The sequence below is a fragment of the Eschrichtius robustus genome, chromosome 4, assembly GCF_028021215.1.
Source record: "Eschrichtius robustus isolate mEscRob2 chromosome 4, mEscRob2.pri, whole genome shotgun sequence".
Lineage (NCBI taxonomy): Eukaryota > Metazoa > Chordata > Mammalia > Artiodactyla > Eschrichtiidae > Eschrichtius > Eschrichtius robustus.
Genome location: NC_090827.1, coordinates 115,482,974 through 115,507,623, shown reverse-complemented (window position 1 = coordinate 115,507,623; position 24,650 = coordinate 115,482,974). Strand labels below are relative to the sequence as shown.

The 24,650-nt window shown below is 42.5% G+C and overlaps 1 protein-coding gene across 2 annotated transcripts in view; it reads right to left on the bottom strand.

The window, feature by feature from the left end:
- Positions 1 to 23,993, bottom strand: part of STK32B (serine/threonine kinase 32B) — a 344,720-nt gene extending 320,727 nt beyond the window's left edge. For both annotated transcript variants that reach the window (XM_068543234.1, XM_068543236.1), the window contains exon 1: positions 23,671 to 23,993. In XM_068543234.1, the coding sequence (XP_068399335.1) occupies positions 23,671 to 23,722 (52 nt within the window). In that variant the 5' untranslated portion in view covers positions 23,723 to 23,993. The remainder of the gene's footprint in view (positions 1 to 23,670) is intronic.
- Between the last annotated feature and the right edge of the window lie 657 nt (positions 23,994 to 24,650).

Genomic DNA, 24,650 nt, shown 5'->3' with positions numbered 1-24,650 from the left:
TAACCATGGTAAAGATTTACACATGCAGAGTTTATCATCATTACCATCTTGCAACCTGTAATTACAATGTACACAGTCCACCAACTTAAAATTCAACATCTTTTTAGCACATTTTTCCACAGCATTAGCCGATAAGATACAAAATGCAGATTATGTCAGTATAGATCAGCCTTGTGAATATGCAGTATTTACTAGTGTAGTGTCAACCCTGACCATTGTTTTGGGTTTTTTTTTTTTGTAATGCAAGTGCCTGACTTAAGCTTTGTCTGCTGAGGCATCCATTTCAGAGGCATCCACTTCAAAGACGGCTATCTCAACAAACACATTGCCAGCCACATGGCAAGATAAAGAGCCAGGCTCCCTCACTTGACTGAGGCTCTTTTGTTTTAGAAATCTTGGTTGATTCTGATAACTGACTATTTGGGCCGCATGCTTCATTTTTTTCTCTTCCCACACTTTAAATTCCTGCTTTTATGTTCTAAATTCACCAATAAAGAGCGAACCAACAAATCTCTAGGCCCCCACCCTCAATAAAAGCAGAACCCCAGGTGAATGTCCCTCTACCTGTGACCTTGCTGTGTGGCCCCACGTGTGCTATGTGATTTCCAGGTCTTCTAAGTAATAAATGAGCATTATTAACTATAAAAAAATAATTAAAATAGTTCACTAGAACTGAATTTGGTTATCATTCAATTTATCCAATGATAATCTTAAAAAGAGGAGAAGATAAAATTGGACACAAGGGTTAATCGCCGAAATGAATTAAGAGCCTATTTAGATATATTTTTTAATAAAAAACACAACAGAAAAAAAAATAGGCAAACATATAAAAAGGCAGTTTTCAGAGAGGACACATAATAATGAATAAAGACCTGAAAAAAGGGTTCATCCTTCTCAGGAATTGCTATCATGAACGTTAATAAAACCCTCAAGTTCCATATCAAGCCTATTTAATCAAGAAAACAGATTTAACAATGTTAACACTTTTTGGAGAGAAGTTCTTGAAGAATTGTTATACTTAAGCTGTACTGGTAGCAACAAAACTTAAGAAAAATGTTTTGGAATGCCAGTGTTTTACAAGTTATAAAGTTATAGAGACATTCAGATTCTTTATTTCAATAATCACACCATTGGAATTTATAAAGAAATAACTCAGCAGGACACAATTGATTTTAATGCCCCAAAATGTGTATACAAATTCCCCTTGGAGTCCTTAGTTGACTCCTGAAATGGTCATGAGTTGGGTGAGACTCCAAGGAGTCCAGTGAAACAAGTGAAAAATTGAAAGAGAGGAGCAGAAATTTCAGCAACTTTGCAGTGTATTCAACAACAGAGTTTGGAGTTCAAGTTAAACCCAGTAAGAGTAAGTACCAAGTCCCAGAAGCAAAGCCTAAAATCAAGACTCTAAAGATCAAAGTAAACAGATAGTAATTTATTTTCTTAGTGGAACAAAACTCACACTCTTCAGAGGAAGAAAGCAACCAAGTGGAAAACCTATAACTGAAAAATACAATATCTGAAATAAAAAGTTTATTGGACAAAATGTAGTACTCATAAAACATTCTAAAGCGATAATTCTAGCTAATATTTATTGTGCCAAGGATGAGTTTAGTGTCATCCTCTACACTGTACCATCTACAATGTCTACCGTATAAAGAAAATTACTAGATATGTGAAGCAACAAAAGAACGTGTCCCATGGTCTAGAAAACAACATCCATAGAAAGAGACACACATTAAGATGCTGAAATTAGAAGAATTGTTAAAGAATATATAGGAAAAACATGAATATACTGGACAAATAAGCACATGAAGAATTTCGGGGGAGACATGGAAAATCTGAAAAAGCAAATGAAGACTGAAGAACTGAAAAATATGTCTTAAATTTTTAAATTCATTTAATAGAAAGAGCAGACTGAACAATACAGAAGAAAGAGTCTTGAAGACACAGATCAACAGAAAGATACTCAAACTGAAGCAAAGTGAGAAAATATATTTAACATACAAATAGAAAAAAATGGAACAGACACTCCAATATTCTATGGAATGCTATCAAGTGGTCTGACATACACGTTATTGGAGTTCCATAAGGAGAGAGGGAGACAGAGAGAAGGAAAAAGAAAAAATATTGGTCCAAAGTTTTCCAAATTTTATTTAAAACATCAATCCACAATCCAAGAAGCTCTGTGTACCCTAAGCAGAATAAATACAAAGAAAATTACATCTTGATGCATAAGATGCAAGCTATAAGAGTCAAGGATAGGGCTTCCCTGGTGGTGCAGTGGTTGAGAGTCTGCCTGCCAATGCGGGGCACACGGGTTCGAGCCCTGGTCTGGGAGGATCCCACGTGCCGCGGAGCAACTGGGCCTGTGGGCCACAGCTGCTGAGCCTGCGCATCTGGAGCTTGTGCTCCGCAACAAGAGAGGCCGCGACACTGAGAGGCCTGCGCACCGCGATGAAGAGTGGCCCCCGCACGCCGCAAGTCGAAAAAGCCCTCGCACAGAAACGAAGACCGAATGCAGCCAAAAATAAAATAATTAATTAATTAATTTTTTAAAAAAAAAGAGTCAAGGATAAAGAAAAATCCTCAAAGCAGCTGGAGATAAAAAGACACATTACTTACAGGAGGACAATGATTTGGATGATGGCTGACTTCTCATCAGAGTCAAGAAGATAATGGAAAGTACTAAAAAAAAAATGTCAAGCTTAGAATTTGTGTCCAATGAAAACACATTTCAAAAATGAAGGTGGAATAGAGATATTTAGTTAAATAAAACCTGAAATGATTTGTTATCAGCAAAACTGTATTACCAAAGGGGTAAAGGCAATTTTTCATGCAAAAAGGAAATGATATGAGATAAAATTTTGAATCTACAGTAAGTAATTAAGCACATTGGAAATTGTATGCATGTAGGTAAATATAAAACTTTTTTCTTAAAGACAACTGATAAAGAAAAAATAATAACGAAGTACCATGGGTTTTATATGCTACATAGAAATAAATATATTTGACAAAAAAAGGACAAAAATAGGAGAATGAAATTACACTACAGTATTATAAGAGTCTACCATTATACATGAAGTGGTATAATACTAATTCAAGGTAGACTGTGATAAACTAAGAACACATATTATAATCCCTACAGCAACTTTTAAAAAATATAAAGAGGCTTAGCTAAAAAGCCAATAGTCAAAATAAAATGGAATATTAAAATATACTAGATTTATAAAAATTCAAAAAGGGAATAAAAAAGGAGCAAAGAGCACAGGGAACAAATAAACAAAGAGCAAAGTCAGACAGAGGCAGAATTAAACCCAACCACATCAAAAAATATATTAAACATAAATGAACTAATTACTCCAACTAAAAGGCAGAGGTTTTCAGACAAAACAAAAAAAGGAAGCTCCAACTACATGCTGTTTAAAGTGATGCTTAAATTCAAAGACACAGTAAATGAAAGTGAGAAAAAGGAAAATGATTTCCCATGCATACACTAAGCATTAAAAAGCTGGCATGACTATATTAAAAGCAGCCATGTAGAATTCAAAACAGCAGGGCTTCCCTGGTGGCGCAGTGGTTGAGAGTCTGCCTGCCAATGCAGGGGACACGGGTTCGAGCCCTGGTCTGGGAAAATCCCACGTGCCGTGGAGCAGCTGGGCCCATGAGCCACAATTACTGAGCCTGCGCGTCTGGAGCCTGTGCTCCGCAACAAGAGAGGCAGCGATAGTGAGAGGCCCGCGCACCGCGATGAAGAGTGGCCCCCGCTTGCCACAACTAGAGAAAGCCCTCGCACAGACACGAAGACCCAACACAGCCATAAATAAATAAATAAACAAATACTTAAAAAAAAAAACAGCATTACTTTCAGAGATAAAGAAGATGATTTCATAATGATAAAAGTGTCAATTCATCAAGAAGACAAAATAATCCTAAATGTGCATATAACTATTAACATATTTCAAAATACATACACGCTGACAAAACTAAAAAGAATAGAAAAATTCACAAACATACATACAGATGCTGAAACTCCTCTCTCAGTAACCAATTTTTTTAAAAAGCAGCAAAACCCATTAAGGATACAGGAAATTTGAATATCCCTAAGTGACATTTATAGAACACTACACCAATCACTATGGGATACCTATTCTTTCCAAGAGGCTATGGCAAGTTGACCAAATGCCAAGACATAAGTCTCAATAAACTCCAGAAGACTGAAAATAAACAGAACTGGGAGTGGGAGTCTGAGACAATTGAGAGAGATGAGTCTTTTTCAACTCCTGCTCCAAATTTCTCAGTGTCTTGGTATTGAAATGGTGGGTGTGAAGGGCAGGAGTACAGGACAGGAATAGGAGGACTACAGGAAAGAGGGTAGGTGCCATACGAAAAGTCAAGGATGACTCCAAAGTTTTGGCCTTCACCACTGGAAGAATGGAACTGTTATTTGTTAAAGTAGGGAAGATGGGAAGGATCAGATTTAGGGATGGGGTAGAAAAGCACGAGTTCAACTGAGGGGCACTAAGAGTGAGATTCCTACCAGATATCCATGTAAAACCTTTGGGTTGGCAACGAAAAACTTAAGCCTGCAGGGCGTAAGTTGTGCCTACAGAAACAAATGATGGGGTTGTCAGCAAATAATGTACTAGTGGTTTGTTTGTTTTTTATAAATTTATTTATTTATTTATTTATTTTTGGCTGCATTGGGTCTTGGTTGCTGTGCGCGAGCTTTCTCTAGTTGCAGCGAGTAGGGGCTGCTCTTTTGTTGTGGTGTGCAGGCTTCTCATTGCGGTGGCTTCTTTTGTTGCAGAGCACGGGCTCTAGGCGCGCAGGCTTCAGTAGTTGTGGCATGTGGCCTCAGTAGTTGTGGCTCACAGGCTCTAAAGTGCAGGCTCAGTAGTTGTGGTGCACGGGCTTAGTTGCTCCGTGGCATGTGGGATCTTCCCGGACCAGGGCTCGAACCCCTGTCCCCTGCATTGGCAGGTGGATTCTTAACCACTGCACCACCAGGGAAGCCCACTAGTGGTTTTTTAAACAGCTATTTCATCTCAAACCAATATCATATTTAAGACCCTCTGCCCTATAGGCCTCAGCCAGAAATCTATATCAAAATCTAACACAGTGTTCCCATTATTTACAGACAGATAAACATTTCCAGAAAGATGGGGAGTAGGTACACCTCCCCCAGGGGCAACTCAGAAGCATAAGCCAAAACACAAACCGAATTGCCAACCTGCATACCAGGGCCTGATCTTGTGTCTTATTTGCTGGCTAAGAAAGAAAAAGAGTCATAAATTATAGCTTTGTTTCTCTCCCTACCTGTCACGTCACAGAAATTAAAGGAATTGGTAAACAGAAGCTCTGAAAGATTTATAACCTCAGTTTAAGACCAAGATACCTCAGGAAGATCAGAAACATTTGTTATGTTCTGGAAGAAACAAAATGCCAACGCAAATAACTTTCAAATGCAACTCCAAAGCAAGCACAATTCTGGTTAATGCATGAAAGGTGTGTTCTACTAAGCTCCCTTTGATTCTCCAGGAAGACTGATGGAGAAATTATACTCTGGAGAGGAGGGTTAAGAAACTATGTTGGAACTTATTAAATATGACATGCAGTGACTTTCCAATTTTGTTTAAAAAGTGTGCTTAAAATTAATTACATTTTAAATGGAATTTATAAACATATTATACCACCTAAGTAAACTGCAGAAAATTCTGCTGTGCCATGATTTTGCTGAATTTGATAAGCTATATTGGCTGTAAGTGGGAGCTCACTGGCATTATCCACAGGGTGAAGGGGCTAGATTCGTAAAAAAACACCTGTAGGAGTATTTGCGTTTTACTGTACATCAATATATAGTGATACAGGTAACTGTCTACACATATGCCAACATATCCAATTATGGGGATTTACAACCCTCCTCCCTTTCTTATGGATTTTTTTATACTGTCTTCCTAGCCACCAATTTCTCCCCCTGCCAACCCATCCTTCAGTCTGCAGGTATCGTGATCATTCTAAAACGGTCACTGGTCACATCACTCCCCAGGTTAAAACCATTAGTGTCTCCTCATCTTCTACTAAGAGGGCCAGTTTTGTGGGCATGCAATAATACAGAGCTCTGAGCTCAGGGCCCTACACTTGGTTGAACACTCTGGAGTTGCTGTCTTTCACCTTGGAAATGTAGCTTTGTAAGGCATTACAATGGGGCGTGCGCATGGGCAGAGGCTTTACACTCAATGTGCATGTCCCTCATTCCCATATGGCATTTGTAATGCTCCGTGAGCACAGAATTCTGGTGGATCCATGAAGTGTGGAGGTTCAGCAAGACCCAGGTAAGTGTGTTTTGTCTATACCTGAGTAAGCAGGGGCACTGACGGCCCTCAGAAACCAAGTATTGTGTCCAACTAGAACTAACTTACTCCAAATGTGAAAAGAAGCATAGGTGTCCTAAGAGTCTGCAAGGACCAAGGAACCTTGGTCATATCCTTTCCTTCCTGTGTTACTTCCCTGTGTTAGCGAATCACTGAGGCTGAAGTAATGACACAGATGGAAAGGAAAAGATGAGACAACCATAGTTCCTCTTCCCTTCCATCTCTCCTCACTCATCAGTCAGCTGAAGGTAGGCAGTGTTGGTAGAAAGCGCACACATCAAGGAGGGAAATAAAAAGAGTTAATTTTCTGCAGTGTTTCCACTGTTCTGGTCAGAACGAAATATATGTGCATATATGTACCTCGATGTATGAATTGGGTAATTTCTGTGATTCTGCACGAGAGTTCAATGCTCTTGTATTTGCATTTAAAACTGGCATTGCACAATTCAGAGATGAATGGTAAAATGCTCACTGATAATTCAAAATTTTAAATGTTATTTAGCGAGATTGCTGTTAAATAGCAGATAAAAAACACCATGACAAACCAAGAGAAAGAGGGAGACCATGAAAGAAAGGAAAAAGCTTTATATCTTAGTACCTTTAACAGCATTTTTCCAATTTTGGAATGAGGGACACCACATTTTTATTTTGCACTGAGTCTCACAGATAACAGAGTCTGTTCTGCCAACTAAGAATAAAAATCAAATTCCTTAGCATATGGAGATGTGCATATTTGTGTCCCCCCAAAATTGTTATGGTGAAACCCTAACCCCCAATGAGATGACAGTATTTGGAGATGGGGCCTTTGAGAGATAATGAGTTTAGATGAGGTCATGAGGGTGGGGCCCCATGATGGGATTAGTGTCCTTAGAGAGAGAGAGTAATTACTGTCCTTAGAGAGAGAGAGATTAGCGCTCTCTCCCTTTCCACCAGGTGAAGATACAAAGAGAAGACAGCTGTCTGCAAACCAGAAGAAAGGTCTCATCAGCACCTTGATCTTGGACTTCCCAGGGCCCAGAACTGTAAGAAATAAATGTCTGTTGTTCAAGCCACCCAGTCTGTGGTATTTGCTGTGGCAACCCAAGCCAACCAAGATACATAGCATGACACCCTAGGCCCTTTAATGCCTGGCTCTGGCCTAAGTCTCCAGCCCCATCTCTACGGCTTCCCTCCCCCATGCCCCCTCCCCCACCATACTCACTCCCCATTAACTCTGAACACCTCTCTGTTCCTTCCACCCATTCACCTCTGCACATGCTTCTCCCCTAGCCTTAAAGGGCCCCCCAAGCCCCACCTTCTCAGCTCTTTCGTTCCTTCCCACGTTACCCCCCTCAATGCTTCCTGTCCCTACCTCAGGACTGACTCAGAAATTGCCTTTTCTGGGGACTTCCCTGGCGGTCCAGTGGTTAAGACTTTGCCTTCCAGTGCAGGGGGTGTGGGTTCGATCCCTGGTCTGGGAGCTGCTAAGATCCCACATGCCTCGAGGCCAAAAAACCAAAACATAAAACAGAAGCAATATTGTAACAAATTCAATAAAGCCTTTAAAAAAATGGTCTACATAAAAGAAAAATCTTAAAAAAAAAAGAAATTGCCTTTTCTGGAAACACTTCCCAGACCTGATTTGTGGCTTCCTCTGGAACGTCACATTGAAGTTACTACATAATGGTAAAACAAGGTGAAATCGTGTCCTAGGGCCACCATAACAAAGTACCACAAACTGGGTGGCTTAAAACAATAGAAATTTATTTTCTCACAGCTCTGGAGGCTGGAAGTCCAAGACTGAGGCCTCATATCAGCAGGGATGGTTTCTTCTGAGCAGTGAGGGAGAATCTGTTCCCTGCCTCTCTCCCAGCGTCTGGTGGATTGCCCAGTTTTTGGTGTGCCTCGGCTTGTGGTCATATTACCCCACCTGTGCCTCCATGTGTGCATGGCACTCTCCCTGTGTGTGTGTCTGTCTTTGTGTTCCAATTTCCTGTTTTTATGAGATTCGGGCCCACACTAATGACTTCTTTTTAACTTAACTACATCTGTGTCCCCAAATAAGGTCACATCCTGAGGTACTGGGGGTTAGGCTTCAACATACTCATTTTGGGGGACTCAACTCAATCCACAATATGAGGCATCCAGAAGTCATTTTCTTTTTTTCCTTCAAGCACCTAAGATGATGGACATTTTCTAAAAGACGGGGGCCCGACATCTAATCCTTCCTAAAATCCCACTCCACTCCCAAGCCCTCCATAGGGGCCGCCAAGAGATTTAGCAAAAAGACTCAAAAGTCGGCTTGATCCATGTCAGTGGCATCGACCACCAACAAGAGGATGGCTATCCCTGATCGCTTGTTCCACACAACTTGCCAGAGTCGGGCTTCTTGAAAATAGGCCTTGGCCTTCCTGACAGTTGTGATGAGGACTCGGGCAAGGAAGCTTGTCTGAACAGGCTGTTTCCTAGGAGAATGGAAATGAGGAATCCCTCCTGACGATAGGGGTTGAAGGCAGGAGGGAGTCAGAACAACTTCCTTCTTCAGGCTGAAAGGAACAGCAGTCCTCACTTGACCTCTCTCTTTGTACATATATCATGCTGCCAGGTGTTGGGCCAAGTGCCCTCCTAAGCGCTGTCCACTGTAAGAAGCACCACCTTACTCCATTCCCATGGCAACTGTATCAGATTGCATCCCATTGTCCAGAGGAGGAAACTGAGGCTTGGGAAGGTTAAGGCACTGCTCCACAGTTAGACAATATGTAGAAAAATCAGGATTTAAACCTGTGTAACCCCCAAAACCTGTCCTTTTAACTTCTGTGCATGACCTTCTTCAGTCACAAAACTTAATCTAATTTAATAAACCTTACATAGCACATATTATGTGCCAGACTATGTAGTAAGCATTTTACATATAGTAACTCATTTACTCCTCAGAACAGTTTATGAAGTAAGTACCACTGAATCCCCATTTTACAGATGAGGAAACTGAGAATCAGGGAGGAGAAGAAACTTACTTGAGGTTGCTCAGCTAGTAAGTAGCAGAGCCAGCATGGAACTCCAGGCAGTCTGACTCCACGGTCTGTGCTCTTAACCACTGTGCTGTGGACGGGGCTTCCCTGCTGGAAGATTCCAGGGTGTACCTGGCAGGGTGCCTGCTGTGTCCCAGAGACACATAAGCCCAGAGGCCAATATACTATCTCTAAGCAGGGCTGGAAGCTAGAGTGTGATTGAAAGAGCATCAAGCCGCAGCTCTGATGTTGGGAACAAAGTGTGGGACTCACTTCCCTTCTGGGACCTACCCCCGCCTTCGAGCTAACATGCGAACGCCTACCCTGCAGACCCCCCCAGGGCCCAACCCTGCATCCACCCAGCTGCCGCCCAGGGCGGCTGGGAGTTCAGTGATTACAAATCCACTCCAAAAATATCCACTGAGCCACTAAGCAATGAAGCCACTAAGGACCGCTAAGCAGGACCAGCTTGGTCATATTCATGATTTAAAACTGTGATTCCGGTGGTTGGATGGAGGATGTGCTGAAAGGGCAAGAGGGAGCACGGAGACCAGTCAGGAGGCAGCACAGGGGTCCCATGAGGGGCGATGTTGAATGGAGATGGTATTGGTGTGGCTGGAAAGAAAGGGCAGATTTGGAAGATATTTGGGAGGTAAAATCAACACAGCCACGTGCCTAATTGGATTCACGGGGGTGAAGGAGATGGAAGTATCAAGGAAAACCTCAGAGATTTTGGCTCCTGCAACTGGGTAGATGATGGTACTGTGCACTAAGCTCGGAAACTCTGAAAAACACATGAGTTTGATTGAGGTCATTTTGAATTTGAGGTATTAAATCTTCTGAGACATCCAAGTGGAAATATATACACAGGCACACAGACTGGGAGCCCAGAGGAGAAATGTGAATTAAGGAAATAAATTACTGAGTCATTGTTTTAGAGGAATAGGCACCAGTTATTCATGTGCTGTCTCTCAGCTCCAAATCCACTGCTTTGTGACACTGGGCAGGACCCTGTGGACATTTATTTCCAGCTAGCTTCATGTTCGGCATGGCCAATAGAGGGCGCAAGAGAGACGCTGCCTGTCCAGAGTGGGAGGAAGGGACGTCCCTTTTTCTTCCAGTGTGCTGCTTTCCACGTGCTGCAGTAGGCTGGGGTGCAGGGGACCTGGTAGCCCTTATCTCAGCGGCCCTCCTGCACAAGCAGCAGCCAGCATCCTCCAGCAAGCTTCTGTGCCACGCAGTAGGATGCCTGTTCCTCTGACAACCAGGCCCTCCCAATGAGATCTGAAACAGCCTAGATGGAGAGGGAAGCCCTCTTCTAGGTTTCTGAGTTCTTTCCTTGTTAACTCACCCTCAGCCCTAGTGGGAGCAGCTGTTTTCCTGAAATTGCTACTTCTGGATCTCCTAGAGTCCTGACTCCTTTTCGAAGTTAACCTTTTGACTAGATGACAGTCCTTTGTACTACATTTTCCCTTTTTGACATTGCTTTGGTCTCCTGGCTGCACTCAGACTGGTACAGAGTGACTGACCATGTAGGGGTTGGCAAGATCACCTGGAGAGACGGTACAGAGAGCTAAGGAAGAGGTACAAGGGCTCAGTATTGAGGAATTCCAAGATTTACTGCAAGGGGGAGGAGGCTGAACTTGCAAAGAAGATGGAGAAGGAACAGCCAATGAACACCATAAAGGACTTAAAAAGGGAAATCAAAAAATAGGAGACAATATTTGCAACATATATAACTGACAAAGAAGAGTTATCTAGAATATGTAAAGAACAAATCAATCCAAAAAGGCAGACTTCTAGAAGAAAAATTAACAAAGCTATGAACAGACACTTCACAAAAGTGGGAACGAAATATATAAAGAAACCTCAACCTGTTAGTGAGGAAATGCAATTTAAAACAACAATAAGATACCATTTTATGCTCATTCGATTGGCAAATATGAAAAAGTCCATAACACTAAATATTGGCAAGGAAGGAAAGGTGTGTGGTCTTACAGGGTAGCCACGAGCCACATGTGGCTTTTGAACACTTTAAATGTAGCTAGTCCAAATTGAGACATGTTGTTACTATAAAATACATACCCAATTTCAAAGATTTAGTATGAATAAAAGGATGTAAAATATCTCAATAATTTTGACATTGAAATTAAAATATTTTAGTTATGTTAGGGTAAATAAAGTGTATTATTAAGTTCACCTAATCCTTTTTACCTTTATAATGTCACTAGTAGAAATTTCTAAATTACAAATGTGGCTTGCATTTGTAATTCATCATATTTCTTTACAACAATGCTGATGTAGAGCAATGGAAGTGTCCACACATGGCTAATCAGAGTGTAAATTGGTACAACTACTTTGTAAAACAATTTGCCATTATCTAACAAAGTTGAACATATACCTGTTCTATGACCCAGCCATTTTCCTAATGGTATATGTTCTAGAGAAATTCTTGTGTATGTGCACCAGGAGATATATACAAAATTATTCATAGCAGCATTGTTCATAATAGTCAAAAACTAGAAAGAGTACAAATGTCCACTGTCAGTAGGAAGGATAAAATTCACGGTGCAGTCACATGATGGAACATTATACATTGGTGAAAATGAAGAGAGTACAGCTATACACAGTGTGGGTGAATCTTAGAAACTCAGTCTTGAGCAAAAACTGCAAAGTACAGAAGAACACATAAAACGTGGTACCATTTTTATAAATTTCATAAAGCAATAACAATTAAACACTGTATGGTTAGGAATGAGAAAGTGTGGGAAAGGGGATGGAGTCAGGGAGAAGCCCAGGGAGCTTCAGAAGTACAGGACAGGCTCTACTCTTCAGTTGGATTATGAGTTTATGCATGAGCTCATTTTCTTATTTCCAAGAAAGAAAAGACTTACAATCATATGCTAGTTTTAAGAACCAAATGATCATGGTGACTCTACTCAGAGCTATTTCACTGAAATGATGAAGCCAATGTAGTGAGTTAAGGACCAAGTTATCATGAGAAAGTGAGGACACCAAAAGAAGACTGTTTTGGGGGTAAGTATGGTTGTGAAAGTGAGGCATGTTGGGTGGTAGACCTAAGGTGACATGGGTACCAGGGAGAGCTTATTATTAAAATAGAAGGCACTATGCACAGATAAACACTGAGGAGAGGACTTCTGCTTCTGGTCGACTGGAGTGTTTCTGGTCAACCTTCCTGCTAATAAGAACAATGATAACTGCACAAAATATATATTTTAAAATCTATTTGAATGACTCATAGAGCTATCAAAGGAGTGAGGAGCTGCAGGTTGAATATCGATGAAAAAGAAAAGCCCAAAGAGATGGGTCCAGCACTGAGATCACTCTTCCTCAAGAGGTATCTGCCAAATCTGAAAACACCTTTCAGGAGGCTGAGAAGTCAAACAGGGTTTGGAAGCCCTCGCAGGCTTTAGGGACAGGACACATACTAAAAATCAGAGTCTACCAAAAAGGAAGAGGCTTGGTAAACTCTGCGCTTCCCGTAAGGATGCCAAAGGGCTTTGTTCCAGCAATGAGTATGAAATGGATGAGAACTGTCCTCACAGGACGTCTCATCATCTCAATCTCTGTGAGGACTGAGATCAAAAGCAATTCCTGGCGCTCCAGCTTAGACGCCTACAAAAAGCGAAAAGAAAACCTTTCTAAGGAAACGTAACATCATCCAAAGCTTCAAATTATTTCTCTAAATAATGTTTCCTAAATAATGCCCAGCATGTCATTAAGAAAACAACAACCAGGTAAATGAGAAAACAAAAGATGTCTAAAAGGAAACAATTGATAATAAAAATAGAAGGTTACCAAATAATGGAGTTATCGAACATGTCTTCTAAGTAAACGTGATTTATAGGTTTAAATAATTAAAAAGCAAGTTTTGAGAATTTCAGCAGAGGTGAAAGCCATAAAAGAGAACCAAATGGTGATTCTAGAACTGAAAAGTGCAACAATGAATATTAAGAACTTGAAAGTTATACTTCATAGCAGATAGAGAGACCTGAAGTGATTACAAAAGAAATAGGGTAGAAGAAAATATTCGGACTAAAAACAAAGAGAAAGAAAAGAATTTTTTAAAATACGGAAATATTGTCAGAGCCATACGAGGCATAGTGATAAGGCCTAATATCTGTGCAATTTGAGTTTGATAATGTGAGGAGAAAGAAAATGTCAGAAGTGATATTAGAAGACAAAATAAGAATCCCGCAAAAATAACAATGCCACTCAAGCACAGATTGAAGAAGCAAGAGCCGCAGGAGGTAATGGCCAGAATGCCAGACCTATGCAAACCGTAATTAAATTTCTGATTTAAATTTTATAGCAAAATATAAAATTCTTAAAAGCAGCAAGACAAAACATGTCAGCTGAAAAGGAGCAAAAAATAGTACTGACAATTGTCTTTTAATCAGAAACAATAAAAACCACAAGACAATAGAATCATATCTTCAAAATGCTGAAGGAAAAAGCTGCCGATACAGATTTGATATCCAGAAAAATAATAATTCATAAACAAAGTTTAAATGAAGACATTTTCAGACAAATAAAAAGTGAGACTTGTCACCAGAAGTCATACACTAAAGGGAATGCTAAAGAAAATATTTCAGGCAAAATGAAGATAATTCCAATGGAAACTTCCAAGTGAAGGAAGAAATAATGAGCAGAATATGTGAGTAAATATAATCAATGATCAAAGATTCTATCTCAAAAATCTAGAAAAAGAACAGTAAGTTAAACCAAAATGTACGTAGGAGAAAATTAAAATGAGAACATAAACCAGTAAAATCATTAGCAAACAAATAATAATTAAGAAAGCCAAGGGTATTTTTAAATTTAAAAAACTGATAAACCCAAGCAAGACCAATCAAAAAATAAATTAAGGAGGGAGAAAACACAAATTACCAAAATCAGAATTAAAAAAGAAGATATCATTACAGATCCTCCAAACACTGAAAAGATTAAGAAGATATTATGAACATTTGGCCAATACATGTGAAACTTAGAAATAATAACAATCCTAAACAAACTCTTACAGAGAATTGCAAGAAATGGTATACTTCCAAATTATTTTAATGAGGCCAATATAACCTTGATACAAAAAACTAATAAAGATGGGCTTCCCTGGTGGCGCAGTGGTTAAGAATCCGCCTGCCAATGCATGGGACACGGGTTCAAGCCCTGGTCCGGGAAGATCCCACATGCCGCGGAGCAACTAAGCCCATGCGCCACAACTACTGAGCCTGCGCTCTAGAGCCCGTGAGCCACAACTACTGAAGCCCGTATGCCTAGAGCCCGTGCTCCGCAACAAGTCACCACGATGAGACACCCGCGCACCGCAACAAAGAGTAGCCCCTGCTCGCCACAACTAGAGAAAGCCCACGTGCAGCAACAAAGACACAACACAGCCAAAAATTAAAATAAATTTATTTTTAAAAAAACTAATAAAGACATTAAGGGGGTGGGGGAGGGAAGTACTGGGAGTTTGGGTTTAGCAGCTGCAAACTATTTTATATAGAATGGATAAACAACAAGGTCCTACTGTAGAGCACAGGGAACTATATTCAGTATCCTGTGATAAACCATAATGTAAACGAATGTGAAAAAGAATAAATATATATAACTGAGTCACTTTGCCGTACAGCAGAAATTAACACATTGTAAATCAACTATACTTCAATAAAATTTTTTTTACAAGTGTGCCCTTTCTTGCTCTTCTCTGGAAGAGTCTGCGGAAGATTATCATTATTATTATTTCTAACATTTGGAAGAATTCACCTATGAAGACATCTGGGCCTAGACTTCCCTTTACAAGAAAATTTTTACTACAGGTTCAATTCCTTAATAGATATAGAATTATTCTAATATTTAAATTCTCCTTGTATTATTTTTGCTAAGTTGTGTTTTCCAAAGTAGTTATTTTATCCAAATTTCAAATGTATTGGCATACTGTTCATAATATCCTCTTATGAAAAATTTATAAACAAAATATTACCAAATCAAATCTAATAATATATCACATCATGAGAAAGTGGGTTTTATGCCAAGAATGAAAGGTTGATTTATTATTTAAGAATACTCTAAAAATTTGATTCTTCACCTAGTCAGATAAAGAAAAAGGAGAAAAACCACATATTATCTCAACAGATGGAGAAAAAGCATTTACTTAAATTCAACCCTCATTGATAATAAAACCTCCCAGCAAATCAGGATAGAAGGAAAATAACATGATAAAGGGCATCTACAATAACAATACAGCTAACATAATAATTAACTGTAAAATAGTGAATGCTCTCTACCTGAGGGACAGCTGGTTTTGGTAAGTGTGCCAATCAGGACAGGCTGTGTTATGCTACAGTAACAAGCAGCCCCAAATCTCAGTGCCTTCAAAAAGCAGAAGTGTCTGTCTCACTGATGCCATGTCCCAGGTCAGGTGGGCTGGTAGTCAGTGTGGCCTCCGTTCCACATTGCACTCACTTTGGGAACCAGGCTGAAGTAAGTTCCACCATCCAGAACATCGTGGTTGCCTAGAGCTAGAGACATACGAAGTGACACCTAGTTCGTCAATACTTTTTCCAAGATGTGACACACATTGCCTCTGCTCACATTGACCAAAGCAAGTCACATGTTCCCACCGAACTGCAACTGGACAAGGAAGGACAATTCTTTGCATGGAAATAAACAGGGACGGGATATGGGTGAACAGTGGTAAAGCCCCACATTGAGAGAATGGGGCCTATTTATATTACTGACTTCACAGATGGAAACAGGAACCAGAGGCCAGACTCCTCAATGAATAAGGACACTCCAAGAAGGTCAGAAAAACCAAGGGCTGAAAGGAGTTAGACTGAGGATCAGTAACAATATTGGTCTTCACTTTTTCCTCGGTTGGCTCTGGCTAATAAGCCTGATTTTCTCTTCTTGGTAGTTCTGGTGCACAATTCTCCCCTGGTATCCTAAACTGTTTGTCCCCATTGTTGTCTGCAGGAGAATATCCCTTTAGGGTGTCAGGACTCTCACTGCTCTTTGTAGAACAGTTTTTCCATCTCTGTCTGTAATAGCTCAGAGACCAGATTTTAGATAACTGAGTATTGCTAAGAATATTTTGTTCCTACCAATTCTCTCAGGAGAATGCCTAAGCTCAGTGCTAGCTTATGCTGATTGATCCTTCTAAAATAGTGATACTTCTTCCCTCAAGGCATTTAAACCCTTCCCTCAAGACTCATCATAAATCCTGTCACCAGCCTAACACCCTATCCACTCCAGCTCATATCGTGAGAGCCATCTCCCCTCTCCACCCTTTTGCTATCCCATAAAAGAGGGATTTTTGTCTTACCCAGAAAGCACTAGGGGAAAGATCTGCCTTCTCTCTCCATGGGAAGAGAAGTGATAGCCCAAATCATGACACACATGAGTCCGATACCCATTGATCATTACAGGTTGCCATTTTTTGGAAATTTCTTGGGTTTCTCTGTGACTGGGAACCACGGTCCCAGAGCCCACCTTACAGACTCAATTCTCTGCCCAAGCAAGTCTCAAGCTTGAAATTAAGGGACAAGAATAGAAAGGTCATTCTGGACTCAAATCCAAGTCGGTTCTCCAAACCAACTTTATTAATAATACACCTGAAATTTCTTCGTTTGTTTCTCAACAGCTTCTGAACTCAGAAGAATATAAGAAATTGGCCCTCAATAAGTTATTACTTTCATCTCTCATTCAACAAAGAGCTGCCATAGGCCTTCACTGGCCCCATTCTCGGCCTTGCAGACACCAAGGTGAAAAGGAAAGAATTGCTGCTCTTCAGTAAGTCACAGTCTAGTGCAGAAGTGGATATGCAACAAAATAAACAAGGAATGTTCCATGTTTCAAGGAACACAACAATAATAGTCACTGGAGTAGATGCTCCTGTTTGTTTTTACCTGCCTGACCCAGGGTCCACTTCTCTTCTTCTGTTGATACTCTAATATTCCTTGAGAATATTCTTCACATATCTTCTTAGTCCCAATGCCTCAAGGGGAACCAATGCCACCCCCTGAATCCAAGGGTGGGCATGAGATCCAGCCCGGCCAGTTAGAGCCTCAGTCTCCCTGGTCACAGCCATTGGTGCAAGAATGGCCCAAGACCTCATGAGAACCCATCGGAACTAACCCTGGAATGTTCTCTGCAACGATGGTGAAAAAGATACTCCCTTTTCCACACTTGGAGTTGTGAGGCTGTGAGCCTGGGGGTGGTAAGGGCCTCATGAGGAGAGAGCCTGCTTGGAGCCACACAGAGGAGAGAATCCAAGGAGGAAGATTTCTCATGATAGTATTCAGGAACTTGGTTCCAGCCACAGCTGATGAGACTTACACCTCCATTCATTCATTTATTGATTTGTCCATCAAAAATTTATTGAGCATCTATTATGTTCCAGGTGTTTTAGGGCTTGGGGACACAGCAGTGAATCAATCACACCACATCCCTACTTTAAGGAGCTTGTAACTCCTTAGGAAGAGACCAATGCACGAAAAATGATGCCCATGTTAACAGGATCACTCTGGCTGCTGCATGGAGGTGCCAAGAAGAGGGGAAGGGAAAAAGTAAGCAGACCAGTTAAGGAAGTTATTGTAATAACCTAAGCAAGAGAGGTGACGCTGGCTTGGACCAGAATGGAAGTGATGAGAAGTGGCCAGAGCCAATTAATTCCCTTCAAAGGAACTCATGTTGCTTTTCTGTCACTTGCAGCTGAAGGAGGCTGGCATGCTCTATTCCATCTACTTTCAGGTGCCATCCACATTAAATGCACTATTACTTTATGTGCCACCAAGAAGGAGGAAATGCTGCCAATTAACCTACGATGTGATTCTTTCGCATCCCTTAAAAGAGTTCCTTTAGACCTTTCATATATCATGTTAGTACGAACAACTGTGACCATGTACAAACAATAAAATTACATCACAAGTACCACCATGACCAGCAGTGATCATAAAGCACATCCCAATTTCAGAAATGTTAAAACATGGGAAAGTGTGTACATTATAGTCAATGAAATCCATTAGTGTGTATACTTATGTCTGACTTTATAGAGATGATTAATACATGGTTTATCCTTATGAAGTCCATATTTATTTTCTAGGAGGACTGAAAGGTATAAATGCATCCTACAATTCATTTCTACTTAACCATCTCAGACTGATTTATGGTAATTTTCTTAATCCCCCATGTACAAGACAAATCAAAATGAAATTTCAAGTGAGGTGTAGATCTTAAAATCTAAGCTTTACATTCTAGACTCCTGCATTAGACACACACATGCCTGATACACATATGGACACCAAGCCCATAAGCCCACATCCCTTACATGGCCTCTCTCCAGCCTCTACTTCTGTACGTACTCTATATATAAAGAACAAAGTGCACTCAAAGCAATTCCAAACTTTCTCAGAATATGTTTGGTTTCCACCTTTTGCACAAGCCACAACTGGTACAAGCATGAAAAGCAATGTATAACATAAGTGAGCATGCCCCAAGTTCAAAAAAGTTGAGACAAAGTTGGAAGTGAATCCTACCCCATTAAGAGATTTCAGCCACTTTGTGAATCACAATGACAGGAACACCCCAGGTTCAAAAGACCATCTCCAAGTAAAGCATGATTGCAACTTTAGGGAGTGATTTTTTAAATTGCCTTTGTTATCTGACTGTGCCCAGAGTTAAACAACTTTTGTTGTATATTTATGTTAACCAAGAAGATGCTTTCATGTTCTACGCTGCAAGTGAAGTTACCTGGCCCAACAATAATATAGAAGTTACATTTCTTTTTAAATGTCCCTTTAACTCCTAACAATCTAAAATGAGAATACCCAGAGCTGTTTACAAGGTTGTGAAACTGATACCCTCAAATGTGGGTACAGGCCATAAATTGATACAACATTGATATTAAAAAAAAAACCTTTTGGAAACATAATTTAAGAACATGTTTCTGGAGTCCTAGAAGTTATTCAATCCTTTTGATCCAATAATCTCACTCACTGCACCTCATTTTAAGGAATTCACTTAAAAGAAGAAAAACGCTTTACGTATAAAATTTTCAGGCAACTTACTTATAAAGATGAAACACTGAAAACAGCCTGCATGTCTAACAACAAGAAAACATTTAAGTAAGTTACAATAGTTCCATCAGATGGAATATCATAGCCCATTCAAATATTAATTTTGAAGACATTATAGCAACATAAACTACTTAAAACATGATGCTAAGAGAAAAAGCAGAAATCATTTTGTGTGGCAAGTGTACCCTTATGTAAAAATGTCTAGACATAGATTAGGACGGTAAAGGAAAAAAAACTTAAAAACAATTTTGACACGAATTTGGAAAGGGAGATGATTTTGCTTTCATTCCCAGAACTTGCATTATGATATGACAGCTCAACAAAATGTTTTTTGAAGATGGTAGCTGATTATTGTAAATGATCAAGTGCTGTCAGGATGCACTGTTACTATCTTCCTATAGACGCTTGCATAAAGAGACCTCTATCACAGCCTCATCTGTGTGCTAGTCTTATTCTGCGTTGGTCCTACATATCTATGAGGGATGAATTTTCCTGTAGGTCCTCAGGGGTGGTACAGGAAACAGTGTTAGGTACCAGACTCTGGAGTTAAACAGGCCTGGGTGTTTAACTCATGAGTCCCAGCTCATCCATACACAGGCCATGGGACCCTGGGCACTTTTCCAGAGGTCCTCTGTAAACTCTCTAGTAAAATGCAGATTCTGAGACCTCCCTGGCTGAGTTGTGATAATGATTCCCAATTAGGTATGAAAAGGAGTCCACACAATGCATCACTAAGTTACAGTTTTTAATACTATCTGGATGCAAGTTAAATGTTTGCCATCAGAATATAGACAGTTATGGTACAATTACACAATGGCAAATTTTCAGCTATAGTTTAGCTTTAAATTACTTACAAATCAGATTCGTTCTGGTTGCGTAGGTATCTGCATCTTCAACCACTCAGCAACTCTGGTTTGGGAGAGCATGTTCGGTCACCGGACCATGTCCCTGCCCTGCTTAAAATCCTTCCATGACTACAGATGTCCATAACGTCAATTCCAAATACATGGCCACTGGGCCCTTTAAGGCCAGCCCAGCACTCAGGGTTCATCTCCTGTAGCTTCCAGCCTCACACACCACATTGCAGGAGTACTAAAGTCCCCACAATCTCCCCAAAGAGCCATGTTTATCCTTTACCATCTGTCTTTGCACATTCTGTTCCCTCCCTCTGAAACACCCTTCCCTTATCTACCAACCTCTCCTTCCTGGGAACTTCTATCATTTCTGCAAGACTTAGTCTAAGAGGAAGTCTTCTCTGACCCCTCCTCTCTGCCCCAGGGTTAGGGCACCTCCTGTAGGATACCACAGTCCCCTGAGCTCTCTTACATTGTCCTGGCTGTTTATCTGCTCTGCCAGCTCCCTGAGGGTTAGAACTTTGCCTTCATCTTCTCCATATTCCTGCTGCCCAGCACAGGGGTGGGTGCAGAAAAGATGACCAGTACATGCCTATGAAATAAGCGAATCAATTGGCGGCAAATAACAGTGTGTTACTTGCACAGGTATTGAGACATACGCTGGCAAAATCAAACAAGTTAATGTTTCACTGAGCTGGAAGCCAGCAAAATGAGGAGAGTCCTAACCTTGTATTTCAACCAGGGAGTTGACCTTGAGCCCGACCACTTTTGGAATGAGGAACAACAGCAGGAAAATCAAAAGGTTGGCTAAGCCAGATATAACTATTTTGCCAATAGATATTTAAAGCATATTTTCTGGGATAAAAGATAGAGACAGTTGTCGATATAAGGGAAGCAAATTTCCTTTGCAAATAAAAGAGAAAGACACTAAAAAATTACCTAAAGCGTGACCTTTGACCCAGGCTAGTACCACGAACCTCTAAAATTGGGAGTGATGCATAAGTTTGTGCTTTCTTCTGGGAAAGGAGTCCATGGCTTTCATCAAAGGATCCTGTTATGGGACGAAATGTGTCCCCTCCAAACTTCAGATGCTGAAGCTCTAGCTTCCAACATGACTATGTTTGGAGAGAGGGCTTTTAAGGAGATAATTAGCATTCAGTGAGGTCATAAGGGTGAGGCCCTAACCCTGTGGGACAGGCGTTCTTATAAGAAGAGGAAGAGCCGCCAGAGATCTCTCTCTATCTCCTTGAGCACACAGGTCATGTGAGGACCCAAGGAGAAGGAGGCTGTCTGCAAGCCAGGGAGAGAGCCCTCACCAGAAACCAACCCTGAAGGCACCTTGATCTTGGACTTCCAGCCTCCATAACAGTGAGAAAATAAATTTCTGTTGTTTAAGCCACCACCAACAACAAATTCTTTTGTTTAAGCATCTGGGGTATCTTGTGAATGCTTTCTTTTTTTTTTTTTTTTTTTTTTTTTTGTGGCCATGTCACGCAGCTTATGGGAGTTTAGTTCCCTGACCAGGGATCGAACCCAGGCCCTCGGCACTGAGGGTGCAGAGTCCTAACCACTGGACCACCAGGGAGTTCCACATCTGGGGTATCTTGTTATAGCAGGCTGAGCAGACTAATATAGGTCCGTTCCCCAAAATAGACAGGAAACCTTTGACTGATTGAGAACAGAAAGTTTTTGGCCCAAGTCATCCTCTCCATCTGTCAATGAGTGTATCTTCTCATAGGGTCTGAGCACCCCTGAATGTAACCTCACAGGACAGAAGTTCTCCCAAAGGGACAGGCCTGCCCCACATCCACCCCAAGCAGGATGTGTCCCTAGCAGAGCACATATTTAAATACTGATTTAAGTGTCAAGATCACTTTGACTTTCATAGAGCAATTCAGGGTCATTATGAACTTGACTGGGGAAGAGTTCAGCTACATGGTGTCCAAATGCTTCCTGGGATACACAAGAGCCTCCCCCACCCACCTGGCTACCTCTTGTCTGTCCACTCCTGGCTCCCTATCTACCTGTGCTCCAGACTAAACAACCAGGAAGGGCTTAGCCTTCTTTGGGTCTCCAAGCCCCTGCACTGGTCCCACTCACTGCCCTTATCACCATGCATGGTCCTCAGTGCCACTAGACTAGGAACTCCTTTAAGAAAGGACCAAATGGGCCTGACTCAATTACATTGACTGTATTCAGGTAGTCTTTTCAGAGGGACTGCCAGAGTGAGCGTTTGACTACCACCCACAGCCTTGGTAGATTTAGAGATCATGACTGATGCCCACAAGCCTATTCCTGGGCACAAGAAGCACTGCCTCCAGGGCAGACTGTCCAGCCTCAAAGCCAGCTCTGACTAGGACACAACTCTTTCTTCAACTGTAAAATGGAACAACAAAAGTACCCACCTCATACGGTTGCCATGAGGCCTGAGTGAGGACATGTAAAGCCCCAGAACACTGGCTGGCACCGGGACTATGCTCAGTAGACCTGGCTGTCATTTGGGGGCACAGTGAAGACTGGAGAAACCAGTGCAATAGGAAACCGAGCTTTCAGAGGCAAAGTTAACACATAAACAACACTGTGCAGAGCTCTGTAACTGATTATATTTACAAGGCACTTCTCACATGAATTACCAGTGGTTATAAGCTTCAAACGACCCCCTAAGGTAGTAAGCAGTTTCATAAGTCTCTTCTCCTAGGTGAAGAAACAAAGGTTTCAGAGAGGTTAAGGAAGTTGCCCACAGACACACAGCGCTGGAAAAGGGGTTCTGCTATCCCAAATACGAAGCTCTACTGATTTGAGCCACAAGAACCCAGTTCTGGAGTTTAGATGAGGTTTGGACCGCCTACACCACTCCTCCACCGGGGAGGCTGCCAACAGCGGGACGCCTTCCGCCCAGACACAGAGTTTAATCAAGAAAAGTTTCCCTAAGCTGTCCTGGGCGAATGAGGGGGGCAGCATGGAACCTGCCCGTGCACAAGACCAAATGCGTAGTACACACACACACACACACACACACACACACACACAACGCCTCCTTCAACCTCGGGCTCTAAACGAGACCTCGGCTTCCCCGGAGCCCAAGCAACATCCAGACTCGCCTCCGAAGTCAACTCATCCCTCCTGCTCCCCCAAGGGAAGCCTTCGGGTTCACTCTCCTCTCGGAATCCCCCGCCCGGGCTCGCGCTCGGCACCATCCCGGCCCCTGAGGGGCACCGACGCGAGGAGTTGTTGCCTCGGTAGAAGCCCCTAGCCCGGCACAGGCCGGGCACAGAGCCGGCGCTCAGCCAAGGGTGCTGGAAGGAGGGATGCCCGGCCGATGCCCGAGGGGGCGGCGCGGGGCAGGCGCCCCTCGCCCTCTTACCTTCCTCATTCTCGTCAAACACCGGGGGCTTGTGGGAGTGGTTCCCGCCCATATTCCGCCGCGGCGGCTGCCGCAGCTGCCGCTACTACATGCCCGGCCGCCGGGGTGCGGGTGCGGAATGTGCTGCGAGCGCCCAGCCCAGGCTGCAGCGGCGCGCCGAGCCGGAGGGGGCCTAGCGCCGCGCAGCGGCGGGAACCGCGCCCCCTCCTCCCGGGCGTCCCCGTGGCGGCGCTCTCCCGCCTCGCCCGCCGCTCCCTGGCCACGCTAGCTCTTACGCCGCGCCCGCCCTGGAACGCTGGAGCTCGCGGCGCGGGGGCCGCCGAGGCGCGCTCCACGCGGGAGATCGGAGGCGGCGCGGGAAGAGGAGGAGGAGCAGGAGGGGAAGGAGGGAATGGGCGGGGGCTGCGCAGAGGGGGCGAGCGGGCGAGCGCAGCCCTAGGGACGGCCTGGAGGAGAAGGCGCGGCGGGCACAGCGGGCGAACGCAGCCCTAGGGGCGGCCTGGAGGAGAGGGCGCGGGCCGCCGCCTCCCCGCTGCACCCACCGGAGCTGAGCGCAGCGTCGGCCCGGAGGAGTCGGGGCGCTCCCTCCACGCAGGAAGCGAGTCGTGAGCATCTACTGTGTGCCGGGCCTCAGTCTAGAGCTTTATAAACACAATCCCATGTCACCTCTCAACAACCCAACGGTTAGAAAAAGCATTGTTGCCCATTTTAGAGTCAGGTAGAGGTTCAGGGGTAAAGGAGATCTTCGGTCAGTAGTTAGTCGGTCCCGGCTACGAAGGGAGACCCCCGGACGCCCTATTGGCCTTATTTGTCCACTCGGACTGAGACCCGGGCAGTGGTGTGTCTGCCAGTTCTGCAACACACGCTCTTCCTTCTTAATGTTTTTCTAAATGTTTAATGAGTGAAAGTAGAGTCTGTATCCTTTTGGACTCAATCTAACCCCTTCATTCTCCAGTGGAAACTGAGTTCCCAAAGGGGCG